This window comes from Penicillium vulpinum, assembly GCF_028829585.1.
Source record: "Penicillium vulpinum strain IBT 29486 chromosome Unknown utg000003l_segment0_segment0, whole genome shotgun sequence".
NCBI classification, from domain to species: domain Eukaryota; kingdom Fungi; phylum Ascomycota; class Eurotiomycetes; order Eurotiales; family Aspergillaceae; genus Penicillium; species Penicillium vulpinum.
Genome location: NW_026643243.1, coordinates 5205914 through 5219738, shown reverse-complemented (window position 1 = coordinate 5219738; position 13825 = coordinate 5205914). Strand labels below are relative to the sequence as shown.

General features: G+C 47.6%; 6 protein-coding genes across 6 annotated transcripts; 4 read left to right on the top strand and 2 right to left on the bottom strand.

Annotated features, from left to right (window-relative positions):
- Window positions 1-286: 286 nt before the first annotated feature.
- On the top strand, window positions 287-2682 carry N7479_007022 (LysM peptidoglycan-binding domain-containing protein; the record flags this gene model as incomplete). The annotated part of the gene is made up of 3 exons (XM_057254716.1): window positions 287-674; window positions 748-1719; window positions 1802-2682. The coding sequence occupies 3 exons, from the start codon at window positions 287-289 to the stop codon at window positions 2680-2682; spliced, it is 2241 nt and encodes a 746-aa protein (XP_057108578.1).
- Window positions 2683-3799: 1117 nt separating this feature from the next.
- On the bottom strand, window positions 3800-5416 carry N7479_007021 (uncharacterized protein; the record flags this gene model as incomplete). Its single annotated transcript, XM_057254715.1, has 1 exon — window positions 3800-5416. The coding sequence occupies one exon, from the start codon at window positions 5414-5416 to the stop codon at window positions 3800-3802; it is 1617 nt and encodes a 538-aa protein (XP_057108577.1).
- A 2286-nt stretch (window positions 5417-7702) lies between these two features.
- On the top strand, window positions 7703-8216 carry N7479_007020 (uncharacterized protein; the record flags this gene model as incomplete). Its single annotated transcript, XM_057254714.1, has 2 exons — window positions 7703-8004; window positions 8090-8216. The coding sequence occupies 2 exons, from the start codon at window positions 7703-7705 to the stop codon at window positions 8214-8216; spliced, it is 429 nt and encodes a 142-aa protein (XP_057108576.1).
- Window positions 8217-8412: 196 nt separating this feature from the next.
- N7479_007019 (uncharacterized protein) lies at window positions 8413-9154 on the top strand (the record flags this gene model as incomplete). The annotated part of the gene is made up of 2 exons (XM_057254713.1): window positions 8413-8709; window positions 8774-9154. 2 exons carry the CDS (start codon window positions 8413-8415, stop codon window positions 9152-9154), a joined length of 678 nt encoding a protein of 225 aa, XP_057108575.1.
- Window positions 9155-9261: 107 nt separating this feature from the next.
- N7479_007018 (alpha/beta-hydrolase) lies at window positions 9262-11226 on the bottom strand (the record flags this gene model as incomplete). The annotated part of the gene is made up of 4 exons (XM_057254712.1): window positions 9262-9933; window positions 9997-10655; window positions 10720-10955; window positions 11018-11226. The coding sequence occupies 4 exons, from the start codon at window positions 11224-11226 to the stop codon at window positions 9262-9264; spliced, it is 1776 nt and encodes a 591-aa protein (XP_057108574.1).
- Window positions 11227-11725: 499 nt separating this feature from the next.
- On the top strand, window positions 11726-13497 carry N7479_007017 (general substrate transporter; the record flags this gene model as incomplete). The annotated part of the gene is made up of 5 exons (XM_057254711.1): window positions 11726-11846; window positions 11905-12174; window positions 12233-12688; window positions 12750-13355; window positions 13415-13497. 5 exons carry the CDS (start codon window positions 11726-11728, stop codon window positions 13495-13497), a joined length of 1536 nt encoding a protein of 511 aa, XP_057108573.1.
- Window positions 13498-13825: the final 328 nt, after the last annotated feature.

Sequence of the window (13825 nt, the reverse complement as noted above, 5' to 3'; positions counted from 1 at the left end):
GGGGCCAAGGGCGAATAAAATCAGATGTCGACCAGAAGTGAACGCCTGATACCACTTTGGGCGGTGTCTAGTATGTTTTAGAGTACGCCCTGTATTATGCTCTCATTTCCGATTTCGGGGGGTGCTTCGGACAAGATCCTGTCAAGTCATATCGGGTCATATAGTAGTATCTCCTGACTACCACAAAGGCTCGAAGTGATTTTTTCTTTTCATAACAGGTACTGGCGACCCTGGGACTGCTGGAAAGGAAATCCAAACACGCACCTTTTCCCTTCCACGCTCCAACATGGTCCTTCCCGGCGTTCTTGCGCTGCTTCTGATGGGCTTTGCCGGCGTCAATGCAGATGCCGGTGTTGCCATGTTTATAAATGGTTCTCTGTCCAGCTTGGGTTTGACCCCAGCCTGTGAACTTTCGCTGTACAATAGCATTGAGTGTGACCCGGGCGTATCATCCCTGGCCACTAGTTCCTATGGGGGCAGCGTCGACAACGCTACGTTGACGTCTCTGGTCTGCCAGAGCACCTGCGGGACATCAATTGCCCAGCTGCATGACTCTGTGGCGGCCAGCTGTAGTACCACTGCTGAATTGGTCCCTGGCATGCCCTTCCTTGCGCTGGTTGATCAGGTCTGGAGCAACTGGAACGCAACTTGCTTTACCGATCCCACAGCCAGTGGTAATTGCAACGGTATATACGCCCTATCGCCAGTCCCCTCATGTCAGATTGTCCTCTCGCTAACTGATTCCAGATATCATTGCGGCGTTTCCTGATGTTGACGATGTCACTGATCTGCCTACTGCAGACCTGTGCTCGTATTGCAACGTGCAACAGTTAGCCCTCCTCCAGGCGAACGCCTATTCAGACGCCTACACTGAGGACTGGAAATTAACTTACGAGGCCGTTGCACAGGCCTGTAACCTCACCGTATCTGATTTTGACCCGGTGCAGAGTGCCTTTAATGTGACGGTCCCAGCTGTAGAGGTGGACTGCATCTCCGGGAACACATACACTACCAAGGAAGGCGATACCTGTGACTCTATCGCCCAGACCTATGGCGTTTCTGCTGCCACCATGTTCTATATCAACCCGAACATCGTCAATTGCTCATCCATCTGGACTGGCACTGATCTCTGCCTGCCCCAGACTTGTAGCAGTATCTATACAGTCCAGGATAATGACACTTGCAGCACCGTTGCTGCCGACTATGCCCTCCTCACAGTGGACATCATCAACTTTAACTCTCAACTCAACGTGAACTGCAGCAACCTGGTCGATCCTGTCCCTTACTGGGGATCGACCCTGTGTGTCTCCACTCCGGGAGGCCCATACACTGGCCAGCCCCTCAACACCACCACCGATGACAGTGGTAGTTCGATTGTCAGTCCACCGGCAGGCAGCCCCGTGGCTACAGGCACAACGACCAACTGCGGCGCCTGGTTTGTCAACGAGGCTACCCTCAATCTCACGTGCGCGCAGATCTGTCTGTCCAACCTGATCGCTATCAATCTCTTCACCGAGGCCAACCCATCCTTGAACAAGACTACCTGTGACAGCGATCTAGTAGGTGGTGCTGCCTATTGCGTTGATCCACTGCCCGGGTGGGACTTTGGAAATTCCACCTCAACCACCACGACCACTTCGGTCCCGGCAGCGAGCACGCCAGAGGCTCCCACGCAGACGGGAATCGCTTCCGACTGTAACAAGTACTACACTTCTCAAGGTAAAAAATATTCTCCACCCACGTTTTCTTTTCTCTTCTTCTTTTCTTTTCAGATTATATGTACTGATCACTGCATGATAAGATGGCGACACTTGTGATAAAGTAGCGGCCGAATTCGGCATCACCACCGCACAGTTCCTTGCCTGGAATCCGGCTATTTCTTCAGACTGCACGTCTGGGTTCTGGTTGGAAGAAGCATACTGCGTCGGTGTGTCGTCCTCGACTACCGCCACCACCACGGCAGCCTCAACAACAACTACAGCAACCAAAGCAACAACGACTACTACCGTGACCCCCCTGCACCCACTCAATCTGGTATTCCCAGTGACTGTAATAAGTACTATGTGCCAGTGGGTATGTCTAGCCACCATTCTCTCTTCCCCTTCCCCCTCCCCAATCCATACTTCCTCGTGTAGAAATGAACTAATGTATACAGACGGCGACAACTGTGCTACTGTGGCAGCCGACTTTGACATCACCACCGCTCAATTCCTTGCCTGGAATCCGGCTATCTCATCAGATTGCACGTCTGGGTTCTGGTTGGAAGAAGCATACTGCGTCGGTGTGTCGTCCTCGACTACCGCCACCACCACGGCAGCCCCGACAACAACTACGACAACCAAAGCAACAATCACTACTACCGTGTCACCCCCTGCACCAACCCAGTCCGGTATTCCCAGTAACTGTAATAAGTACTATGTGCCAGTGGGTATGTTTAACCACCCTTCTCTCTTCCCCCTTCCCCTTCCCCCTTCCCCTTCCCTCTTCCCCTTCCCTCTTCCAATTTATATTCACTCATATGGGAACAAACTAATATATACAGACGGTGACAACTGTGCTACTGTGGCGGCTGAATTTGGCATCACCACCGCTCAATTCCTCGCCTGGAATCCGGCTATCTCGTCAGATTGCACGTCTGGGTTCTGGTTGGAAGAAGCATACTGTGTAGGGGTTTCATCGTAGATATCTACTAGTGGGTACATATATTCGTGGAGTGGTTATTCAAATTATCTTCTACACAGAAATCCCGGTAGAGTGCTGGCTCAATACAGTCAACTTCCACAAGCTACACAAATTGTCTTTGCTCAGCCCAGTTTCGCCCACTTCTGACTTGTTGTAATAAAAATTATTATGATAACCTACTACACTAGTTATCTGAATAACATCATCTCGTCATTTAACTTGGTGTTGTTGATAAATCCCTATACCTAGCCAATATATACATCTAGAACATGAGGACCTGTGAAAGTGACGCCGAAAATGACCACTTTCGACGTCAGAAACGGCCGTCTTTCCACCCGTAAATTCGGACGTCCAGCCGGCTCTTAACCGCTCACTGCCCTGGGAAGCGAAGCTACAATGGCAGAAGGGCAACTATGAGAATGATGACCCTATTTTGCTTGGATTTCCTTCGAGGCCGAGGCTGAACAATGTGGTTACTACTCTCAAGGCTCTCTAGATGTCAATATCTATTTCCCTTTTTATAATTTTAAACAAAATCCGACTAGTAGAGGTCGAGAAGGGTTAATATATATTTTGATATTGGATACATATTTAGCATTCATTCGAGAGTACTACCACTGTCTAAGTGAACCTCTAGAATTTAAAACCTATCTAAACAACGCGTTTTTTTTTAAAAAACTTTTTAGAAGTGATATAGAGAGAAAAGTATTAATTAATTCTAAATCATTTAGAATAATAAATTATTACACTTAGGATAAGGCTTAGAAACGGGGGTAAAACGAAGGCTAATTTTAAAACCCTTAAAAGGGGGTTCAACTTTACTTGGCATCTAATTTTTCGGTATGTTCGTACTGTTCGGGGCCCATTCAGGGGCCTATTAAACCGCAGTGGGCTTCTACCTTAGGCCCATAGCCCATTGGTGGGCCTGAGGCCGGGCCCAAACCCCAACCCATTGGCGGGTTGGGTCCGGGTTGGGCTTTGGGCTTTGTGGGCTTGCGGAGGCCTATCGCCAAGCGTGTTGGATTTTTCAAACTTAAGAAATATAAAATTCACGATCTCCAAAGTCCTTGCTTGTACCGCTGCTAATGACGAGTGATCATCAGAGCATGAAACATGATCATAGCTTGTTGCTTTCCTCTTTTGTCAACTCCACTGGCGGGACGCCAATATCATGTGCCCAATACAACTTGTCAATACGTCCATCTTCACTGCATTGGAACACGGCTTTCCAAAATGCTGGCCCTTGGTCCGAGCCTACCCAGCGGCCACGTCTAGATAACTCGTTCCGTGGAAGTAGCCATGTGAAGGTGTCATCCTCATAGTGTTCAAGTGGAAATTTTTCCGAATCAAGCCCTTGGAACCTCCAGTAGAGCTTGTTGTCCTCCAAATTCACAACAATCTTGAAGACGTGAATGTTATCCCAGTAAGTCCCAATATACTCTTCAAGTTCTCTAGGTGATGTTCCATTCTTCCGAGCAGAGCCTAGCTCCCCCACCAACGCGGGATACCACTTCAAGTTCTCAGCGACCGAGGAATGGGCTGCCTTAACATAATCATTTCTCTCGGATTCCGGTACCTCGAGAAGCTCTTCAAGAACGAGTTGGCCAACCCAGTCAGGAACATCATTCAGAGCTAATGAGTTAGACAAAACAATAATGACATTATTGGTGTCCGGAAGTAGAATCACAATTGAGAGGGCGCCAGGAAGGCTGCCCTGGTGGAAAAGAATAAGCTGCGAGGGTACGCCTTTCCCAACAATAGGCATCCCATCAGGCATCAGGCCGGGATTGATTCCGATCTGACCTAGCCGGTTAGGAAGCTGGGCTCTGCCCCATCCGAGTGCATATGATAGCTCATTTCTCGAGGGTTGATCCATTGGAATTTTAGCGGAAGTGAGATAAGGAACCTGTTTAAAGGGAGAACCTTCGCTCGCTCCCTTTCCAGTGGTGAATTGGTCTTCAAAGCTAGCGGTGAAGGTTTTGTATAACTTCAAAAGATCACGAACACAGGACCATGCGCCCCCACTTGGTCCGGAAAACCAATCTTGGCCTGCCTTGGGGCAAGAAATCGGGGTGGTAGAGGCATCGTCGAGTGCGTTATAGCACTGTGTGACATCTTGGATACCCGATGGTGGAGATTTGAGGTAGGTTCGATCTAGGCCGAGGGGATCGAGAATACGTGTTTGGATAAACTCAAACCATGAGATACTACTTACTTCCTCGATGATATAACCTGCAAGGTTATATGCAAGATTGTTGTAGGACATTTCTGCCCGGAGCGGAAGAACGCGCGACTGTGAATTGATGTATTGGAGTCCATCTTTTCCTGAAATGAGAATGTTATTTTCGGTACCGATAACCAGGTTACTGCTCCAGGCCATGCCTGATCGATGAGATAGGATATCAGTTATAGTCAACTGATTCTGCATCGTCTCGTCTCTTGAATTGAAGGATGGAAGAACGTCCTTCACCAGTGTGTCCCAGCTGAGTTTATCCTCGTCGACAAGAATCGCCATTGCAGAAGCAGTCAAGGCCTTCGTCAGCGAACAAATAGGAAAGATTGTTTCATCGCTAACAGGTAGACCAGCTTCTGTATCTCGGGCACCAAAGCTTGCCTTGTAGACCGGGTTTTCGCTCGAAATGACTGCGAGTGAAAGCCCTGGAGTTCCACCGATGCGCATCAAATCTTCGATAGTGGGACAGAGATCATCCAGTCGTGTAGGGAGCTCCGCCATTTTGGAGGATGATTAAGGGGCTGCGATGGTTAGGTCAACTCAGACGGCGTAGAAGAGCACGGGCGATGAACTGGGCACAACTGACAATTATTATGAGAGAGAGATACAGTAATTACAATGAAATGTAGAAAATTCTCTTGTTGCATGAAGAGGAGAAGAAACTATCTACAGGGCTTAAGACTACTACAGTAGATAGTGCGGGAAAAGAATACCACTAACTAGACCACACACCAAAACCAAGATAAGCGTATGGATGCGGCCTAGGGGCCCCATATCGTTGTTTGACAGATAGGAACAAGCCGGAGGTCACGTGACCCCAACAGATTAATTCAAATCTCGAAGAAGGGCTGCAATCTCCCCAAGCTACGCGTTGCTAGGACTGTAAACAAAATAGGAATGGCCGTTAGAAGGGATTTCCGTGGTAGCCACATGTACAAAATGGGGACTTGGAGGCTGGAGGTCTTCTGCTGAGGCAGAACCTAGCACACTCTATTCTAGCATTGGCGGTCTGGCTGAAAGGGTAGATAGCAAGCTCAAAGAGAGTCAAAGAAAAACTCGACAACCTTCTCAAATTAGACACTACCGAGATGGCCTCAAAATTACCATGGGGATGACCCCATGCTTTTTGACTATCTCACTGGGAAAATCGTCTAGTTACACCGCGGATGTTACAACCTGCCCCTGGACTGGCGAGTTACACACTAGGCCAAAAAGACCACTATATCTGAGCATTACGCTCAGATATTCCAGGCTCCGATATATATAGTGCGACATGACAGCGGAAGACTTGGATTTGTAGATTTCGCTATATAAAACTTCAAGTTGAAACCATGAACACAGTCTGAGTAGCATGTTAGTCTAGCTACAATCATCCCTAGAAACCAGATGGTCTAGAAAGCAATGTTTTCCAAAAGCAATATGAGGTATGATGAATCTTGGTGTTCTTGAAATTAAAGCTCGACAATGCAGAAATACTTCTGATTGGGCGTTTCATGTTGACCCTAGCAGGCAATTCAGACTGAGCGGATAAACGGACTTTGTTTCTCATCCGTACTCCGTAACACACCGAATCGCTACTATGTATATGTCTTGATATCTGACATTAACAGACTGAAAAAAAATCCTTGAGAGTAGACTTCGCCGTAAGCCACAATTAGGGCGGGTTTTAGGGTGAGGACTATAAACCGTAAGGGTTTATAGGGCCCTAATTAGTTTTTAGAGTAGAATTGTAGAGTATAGTTGTAACCTTTATAATCTATATAATTTCCCTCAAATTCTACTAAATTTTATTTATAAATCCACGATTATTTTAATAAACATAAGATTATATAATTATATTCTCTCGCTAATGATTATCATATATATTTGCATATAGATCCAGTGAATTTCTACAACATGTAGTTCTAATGGATCTATTCATATGTTTATTCGAATTCATGTCTTATTTTTGTACGAAGTACGAAATCGAATATTTACATAATTATCTTGATTTTGCAGGCCACAATACTAATACGTACCAAAGGCGGTGATGGTATTGATTCCATCCTGTGAGTGCACTTTCCACCTCGCACCTACTTACCAAGATGTCATCCTATCCCCAATCCGCTCTGAAGGCTTCGAGGGATGGATAAGAAGATTGGATCTGCATGTGACCAATGCCATGGCCACAAGCTCAAGTGTTCTCCGCAACCTCAGGGATGTTTGCGTTGCAATAGTATGCTTGCTCCCATTCTCTGCTAGGCAGAACCGTATCTCAACTCCTATTTAGGGTTAAATATTCGATGTACCTTTGTTCGGCAAATGAAGAAACGGGGCAGGAAAGCAAGCCGAAATGTGGCTCCAAAATTACCCGCAGCCAGGCCGGTAGGAATCTATATCCACCACCAAGTTATTATAAACTGATCTAGTATCGCGGATAGGATGCGCCGGATTATCCTGTTCTAGACTGTCTTCGAGAATTGTCAATTCTAAAGCCAGATGAAGAACATGCAGGGTATATAAGCAACCGATGAACTCCGAATATAGCCATGGATCACTATACTGACCATGACAGCTCTTCTACACTCCACCTCACTCGCTACAAGGCCTGTCGTCTTTTGGAACATTATTATACATCACCTAACCAGGAGTTTCACAGTTTACTCATACGACGAGAGAGACTGTTAAACCAGCATAATCCACGACCAACTCTGCCAACCTTACTACTTTCAATTCTATGTATGTCTTTGCATGTCGTGGAATGACAGCCCCTGATTATCTCACAATGGCATAGGCGTTGCATGCTTTATGCCCTCGTATGATTTAGCACCGGATGTTTCAGAAAGAACCACGAAAGAACGCGCCGCTCTGGGGCGATACCTCTTCGACAAACTGATCTATCACTTCCACCCAAGGACATTGCCCGATGCCAACCACGTTTTTGATGACGCCCTAACAGCTTTCCTCATGACAAGTATTTCTCCGAGTGAGAAGTCAGTCGAATCAACTCTACATTATTGGCTCACCTTCCTTGTATCAATTGTCCAGGAACAACAATTGCATAAAGATGCACCGAACCTGAGCGAAGATGAGAAAGAGGAAAGAAGAAGGTATTTGCCACCTGAAGATACTTAATTTAGCCTCTGTGCTAACGATACATGCGTCGCAGATTATGGTGGTCAACCTATATTATAGATCGACACGCATCATTATCATTCAACGGACGACCACGCATCGCAGATCAGGAATGCCAGATCCTTCCAATTCCATGTCCGGATATGACCTGGATGCAGCAGGGCCTGCTACCCACCTACACAGATGAACAAACAAATGAGATACACACGCTCACTTATCGTGTGACTAATCTGGACATGCTTGGCATTTTTCTGCCACTCTCAAAGTAGCTAACCCGTTGACATACAAACTGGCCATTGGTATTATCTGTGTGCTGACCTTGATACAGAATACTAGGCGAGATCCTGGAACATCGTTTTCTCTCCGAACATCCAACCTTCAATATGAACGGGAAATTTCTACTTGAAATTCGGCAGAACATAGTCCAGAACCTCGAGCAGTGGTTCCACTCATTCGCTGGGCTCGTGGGTCCGAACTTTTGCATGATTGCCGACCCAGAATGCGAGCTGTCTCCAGCGTCAGAGATACCCAAAGTTGCATACTATGGCCTACACATGTATCATTGCATGTTCGTGCTTCTACACGGGCCGATGGACGTAGTCCGGATGCACCAGGATCATGCGTGGCAAGCCTCTTCTGATTTCCTCATAGTGGGCGAGCACGCTGTAGTGTGTGCAAATGTAAGCAAAGTTTATCAATGAGGTCCTCTAGAAGCAAAATTACTGATAAACCTCCCCAAACTAGGTCGCCCGTCACATTCTTCGAGTCGACCCCCAACTGCGCCTAATGTACAGGTTTTTTGGCACCTACTTCTTACAGTCATCTTTCATCTTTCTCATTCTAGCGCAAAAGCTGGGTCGGCAGTCGGACGACTTGATCCTGCGCAACTGTGCGATCAACCTGCAGGTCCTGGATATGTTCGTGGCCACTACAAACATGGACTATCAGCGTATTTTTGCGAAATTTCTTCGTCGAGCCTTGTCCTATAATATGGCACATTCTTCATCTGCGGATGTATCAGAGGATAACCAGCCCCTGGCTGAGGTCTTGGACCCAGAGATGCTTGCATATCGCTGGATTCCCGGCTACAGAGGATTGCAGATCAACCCAACGGCTTCAGAATAATTAGGAATGCAGGAATGCAGCCAGGTAGTTAGATAGGAAGAGAGACCAGAGACAAGTATTCATACTAGAGTTATTCACAATTGTTCGATTGAATATGTAATAATGATTTAAAAAACATGTTGAGTGCCAATTAAAGCCCGGATCGTCTGCTGCGCACCAAGCTGGTAATTGTGCAAGAAATCCATTCTGCTCTTCCTCTCGACCCACGTCTGATCCAGTGCCATATCAACCACTGAGGCAGTTCTGTCGGCACCATACACGGTCGCCATTTCGTGCTGGTCACTAGGTGACGGAGCGGTGATAAACCGGACCCAATCGGCTTGTACACGATCCACTAGGGCAGCATTTGCGGTGGCCTCTGCCGGTAGGGTTTCATCAACTGCACGCATTGCATCTGCAAAGCAGTCATATATGTAGAGCAAATCCACGCAGTGATGGGCCTTCTCGTGGTTGATGCCAGGGAATGGGTTTCCCACACTCATACGGTATGATTGAACCGCTGTGGGACGGGCGCTTGTTGTATCTGATGCACTCTTCTGGGCTGATGGCTCCCAGCCCATCAATTCTTCTCGAGCGGTTTGGACACAATACCCGAATTGTATATCTGTCAAGAACTGGAATATTTGCTTGTGCAAGTCCGCCAAAGCCATGTCATCTTGCAGGCTATAGACCTGATAAAATTTGTCCAAAAAGTCCTTAGAGCTAACGTTGGCCTCTAGAAGGACCTTGAACTCATCAAAGCTTTTAATTTCAGTCACCTGAGAATAGTGCATAGTACCCTGTTTCATTCAGCATGGTTAGCTTCTCATCTAGAAGTCGAATCTGTGAGGGAAATGACTAACCTCAAGATCTGTGTCCCCAATAAGAATAGCAATAGGTGCGGAATTATGAGCAGACTGATCTTTCTCCACTGGTTCTTCATTCCCATCCAGATGGATATTCCAACGACCATTCGGCCGTTCTGATATAGTCAGATTGTCTACCACAATAGGGGAAACCATCCAGTCCAACTCTCTGTTTGCCTGGAGAATTTGCTCTGGTGACACTGTAGCCATATATTCCATGCGCGAGGCAGCATCACTATCAGGCGCTCCTAGCTGTTTGCAAAGTGCATCCCATCGCTTATTCGTATCTTCCATACTGATAGGCCCGAGAACTCCGACAGCCCCTGACTGGATAATCCCACGCTGGACCAAAGGCTCCCGCTCACTCAGGATTGCCTCCAGAACATGGGCATGCGAAGAGCTTCCACCGGCAGATTGGCCACCGACTGTGACGCGGCCTGCGTCACCACTGAAGGCAGCAATGTTATTCCGAATCCAACGGAGTGCAATTCTCTGATCTCCTAAGCCAAAGTTGCCTCCTTTCATTTGGCCATCTGGCTGGGCATCAATAATTTCAGATGATGCTGCAAAGCCGAACATGTTCAGCCGGTAGTTGATGGTGGCAACCACCATCGGGGTGCCGAATAAAACAGACTTCTGCACGAGTCTGGCGGGATCTACGGAATAGATTAGCTTTGTCTACCTTTGGCAGATTAAACTGCCCATTTTGTGAATACTCACCCCACATGGGATCGGTTCCTGCACCGAAGCTGTAAGCTCCGCCATGGATATACGCATAGACCGGCAGTCTCGCAGTCTCGGGATCAATACCGGCTTCAACGAGCGCTGATGCACTAGGTCTTGTGATGAACAGATTGAGACAGTCAAATTCTGACTCTGTGACATCGCTGGGGAACTCAAGATACGACTGATAGAAGTCGCTGTTGTTGGGCTCTTGAGGCTGTGGGCAGCGAGGACTGTGAGTAAATTAGTACGTTGATATTCTTGTTGCAGTAAATATAAAAACAGCTTCACCTACCCATTTTTAGTGGCATCAAAGATGTCCAGGGGCAGTCGGTCCCGAAGCAATCCATGTTGCCATCTTGCCGGCACAGTCCCATACGGGATCCCGCGGAACTCCTCAACTCCCGGTATGCTTGATGCTTTACCGATCACGCGCTGCTCATACGAAGGGATCGTGTTGGTTGGTAGTATGACTTCCAACGAGGATCCCGCCTGCCTTGGCATCTGTGACTGACAGCCTGAGTTTGCCATGGCTTAGATCCAGAATGATAGTTCCGCCTTTGAATTTTCCAGTAGCGCAGGGCGGCTAATAATTTATAAACAAGAAGACTATGAGAAAAAACACAAAAGAGTCATGCGGAATCAAATAGATGAGATTCGCGACTACCTACGTATGTATATTTAAGATTAGAACCGGCAAGAGAGCCGATGTGGATTGAACCAATCAACGATTCGCCCTGGAAGCTGTCAAACTCTAATCGGCGAATTTCGTATTCTTGGCGTTCGGCCAATTTCCAGCGCCTTGAGGTTATGGATTGTCTCCATTGGTTTGATTCTTTCTCCGCATCCCCAAGTTTCCCGAATCTGAACTAAAACCCGGGGCAGTGGGCGAAAATATTCGCCCGGTCGATGGTATATAAAGACGGGGAAGGACTATGCTATGCCACTATTCCAGCATTTCGTCTTTCGCTCTTATCCTGGTCCTAATTCTTTGCTAGAGGACATGGCCACCACTCAAATGTCGGCAGCGGCCAATGCTCTCGCTGAATGGCGAGCCATTGGAATCTGTCTTTTTATTACCATTGCTGCGTTCCAGTTTGGGTTTGATTCTTCCTATTATTCAGGTATGTGAAAGGATGCTCTCTACACCTGCTTGGACCACTGACTCATATATCTTGCTAGGTATCCTGGCAATGGAGCCCTTCATCAAGGCTTATGGCCAATACGATAGCGCGACTGGCGGTTACATTCTCAGCTCGAGTATGCAGTCCCTCACTTCCAGCATCATCAATGTCGGTGAAATCGTCGGCGCTCTATCATCGTACCTGGTAGATGATAAAATTGGTCGCCGAGGAGGGTTGTTCGTATCTAGTGCCTTCGTGGCTGCAGGCACAATCTTCCAGGTTGCTGCCGATAAACTGGCCCTGTTGATTATTGGGCGTCTCCTTCTAGGTATGTTGGGATTTCTTGGTTCTGGGGCAAGAGCTACGGTACTAACATTCATAAACAGGCTATGCTGTGGGTCTGATCTCCTGCTTAGTTCCATTGTATGTCGCAGACTGTGCTCCGACAATGTTCCGCGGAGCCCTGGTCTCGCTGTACCAATTCGATGTGGGCTTGGGTTTACTCCTTGGTGTAGTTGTCGATAACGCCACCAAGGGCCGAGCGGATACTGGTTCATATCGCATTCCAATGGCAGTCCAGCTCGTCTTCCCCCTCGTCTTGGTCCCTGGCCTGATCTTCCTTGCTCCCGAATCCCCACGGTGGCTGCTGTCGAAGGGCAAAACTGAGAAAGCTAGAAGCGCCCTACAGCGCTTGCACGGCAATCGCCCTGACCTGATCGAAAGTGAAATTCTGCATATGACACAACTGATTGAGGAAGAACGCCGAGTTGAGGGTTCTTGGCGGGATCTACTGTCCTGGAATGTTGATGGTCGCAAAGCCTACCTGGGAATGGCCCTTCAAGGTAAGAAGCTTGGATTCTTGAATTCACTAGTGCTGCCCCGTATTAACTCTTTTCACTATAGCATGGCAACAAGCCTCCGGCATCAACTTCATCACCAGCTACGGCATCATCTTCTTTGAGACCATCGGAATCACGAATTCGTTCCTGATCCAGATGGGTCTGTATCTTGTCGCAATGCCCGCTGTGTGGTTCAACCAGTACACCGTAGAGCGCTTTGGTCGCCGCGCGATGCTGCTGATCTCATGCGCCTTGGTTGCTATTGTTCTGATGATTGTCGGCGGAGCAGGAACTGTACCTGTGAAGAGTTTGGCGCTGGACCGAACTATCGTGGCCATGGTATACATATTCATGTGTGTCTTTAACCTTGCCCTAGGCCCGGCCGTTTGGGTTGTTACTTCAGAGATCTCTACTGGGCCGAACCGCAGCAGGCTTATGGCAACCTCGACTGGTACCAACTGGTTCTGCAGCTGGATGGTCACTTTCACCTTCCCATACCTGTTCAATGCAGACTCAGCCAACCTCAGTGCCAGGGTTGGATTTATCTATGGCAGCTTGATGGTTGCAGCCGCAGTCTGGGTATTCTTCTTCCTGCCCGAGACGTCTGGCCGGACGCTCGAGGAGATCCATGTAATGTTCCAGCAGGGCGTACCGGCTCGGAAGTTCAAGTGTATGTATCTACAAAAGATCCCCATTCCTGCCGACATAAAAGCTAACGCAGTTTTGTAGCGCACACAATCGTCGACATGGCCTGGCAGGGCACTTCCGACGAGAAGGAAGGGGCCTATGCCACCGAAATCGATAAGTGTTGAATCAACACACTGGTTGAAAGTAATAAAGCATGTCTCTGGAAATTACTCATTTCGTCATGGAATGGACCAAGGGGTTCTAAAGGACACTTGTCCTGAACATTACACCGGGATTGGACATAACTCTGCGGCATTTGTCAATGGATCATAACGGCAATGAGAAAGAAATGTGCTCAGCACCCGTGACCACGTGGTGTTTGTGGATGCCTGATATATATCAGACCAGGTATCTGTAACGTTCGTTAGTTAGTTGTATATAGAGCTTTAATGGTAGTAGATGGATCAGTATGATAGATCACTGTTCTTCTTCATCTTCCTCTTCCTATTCCTC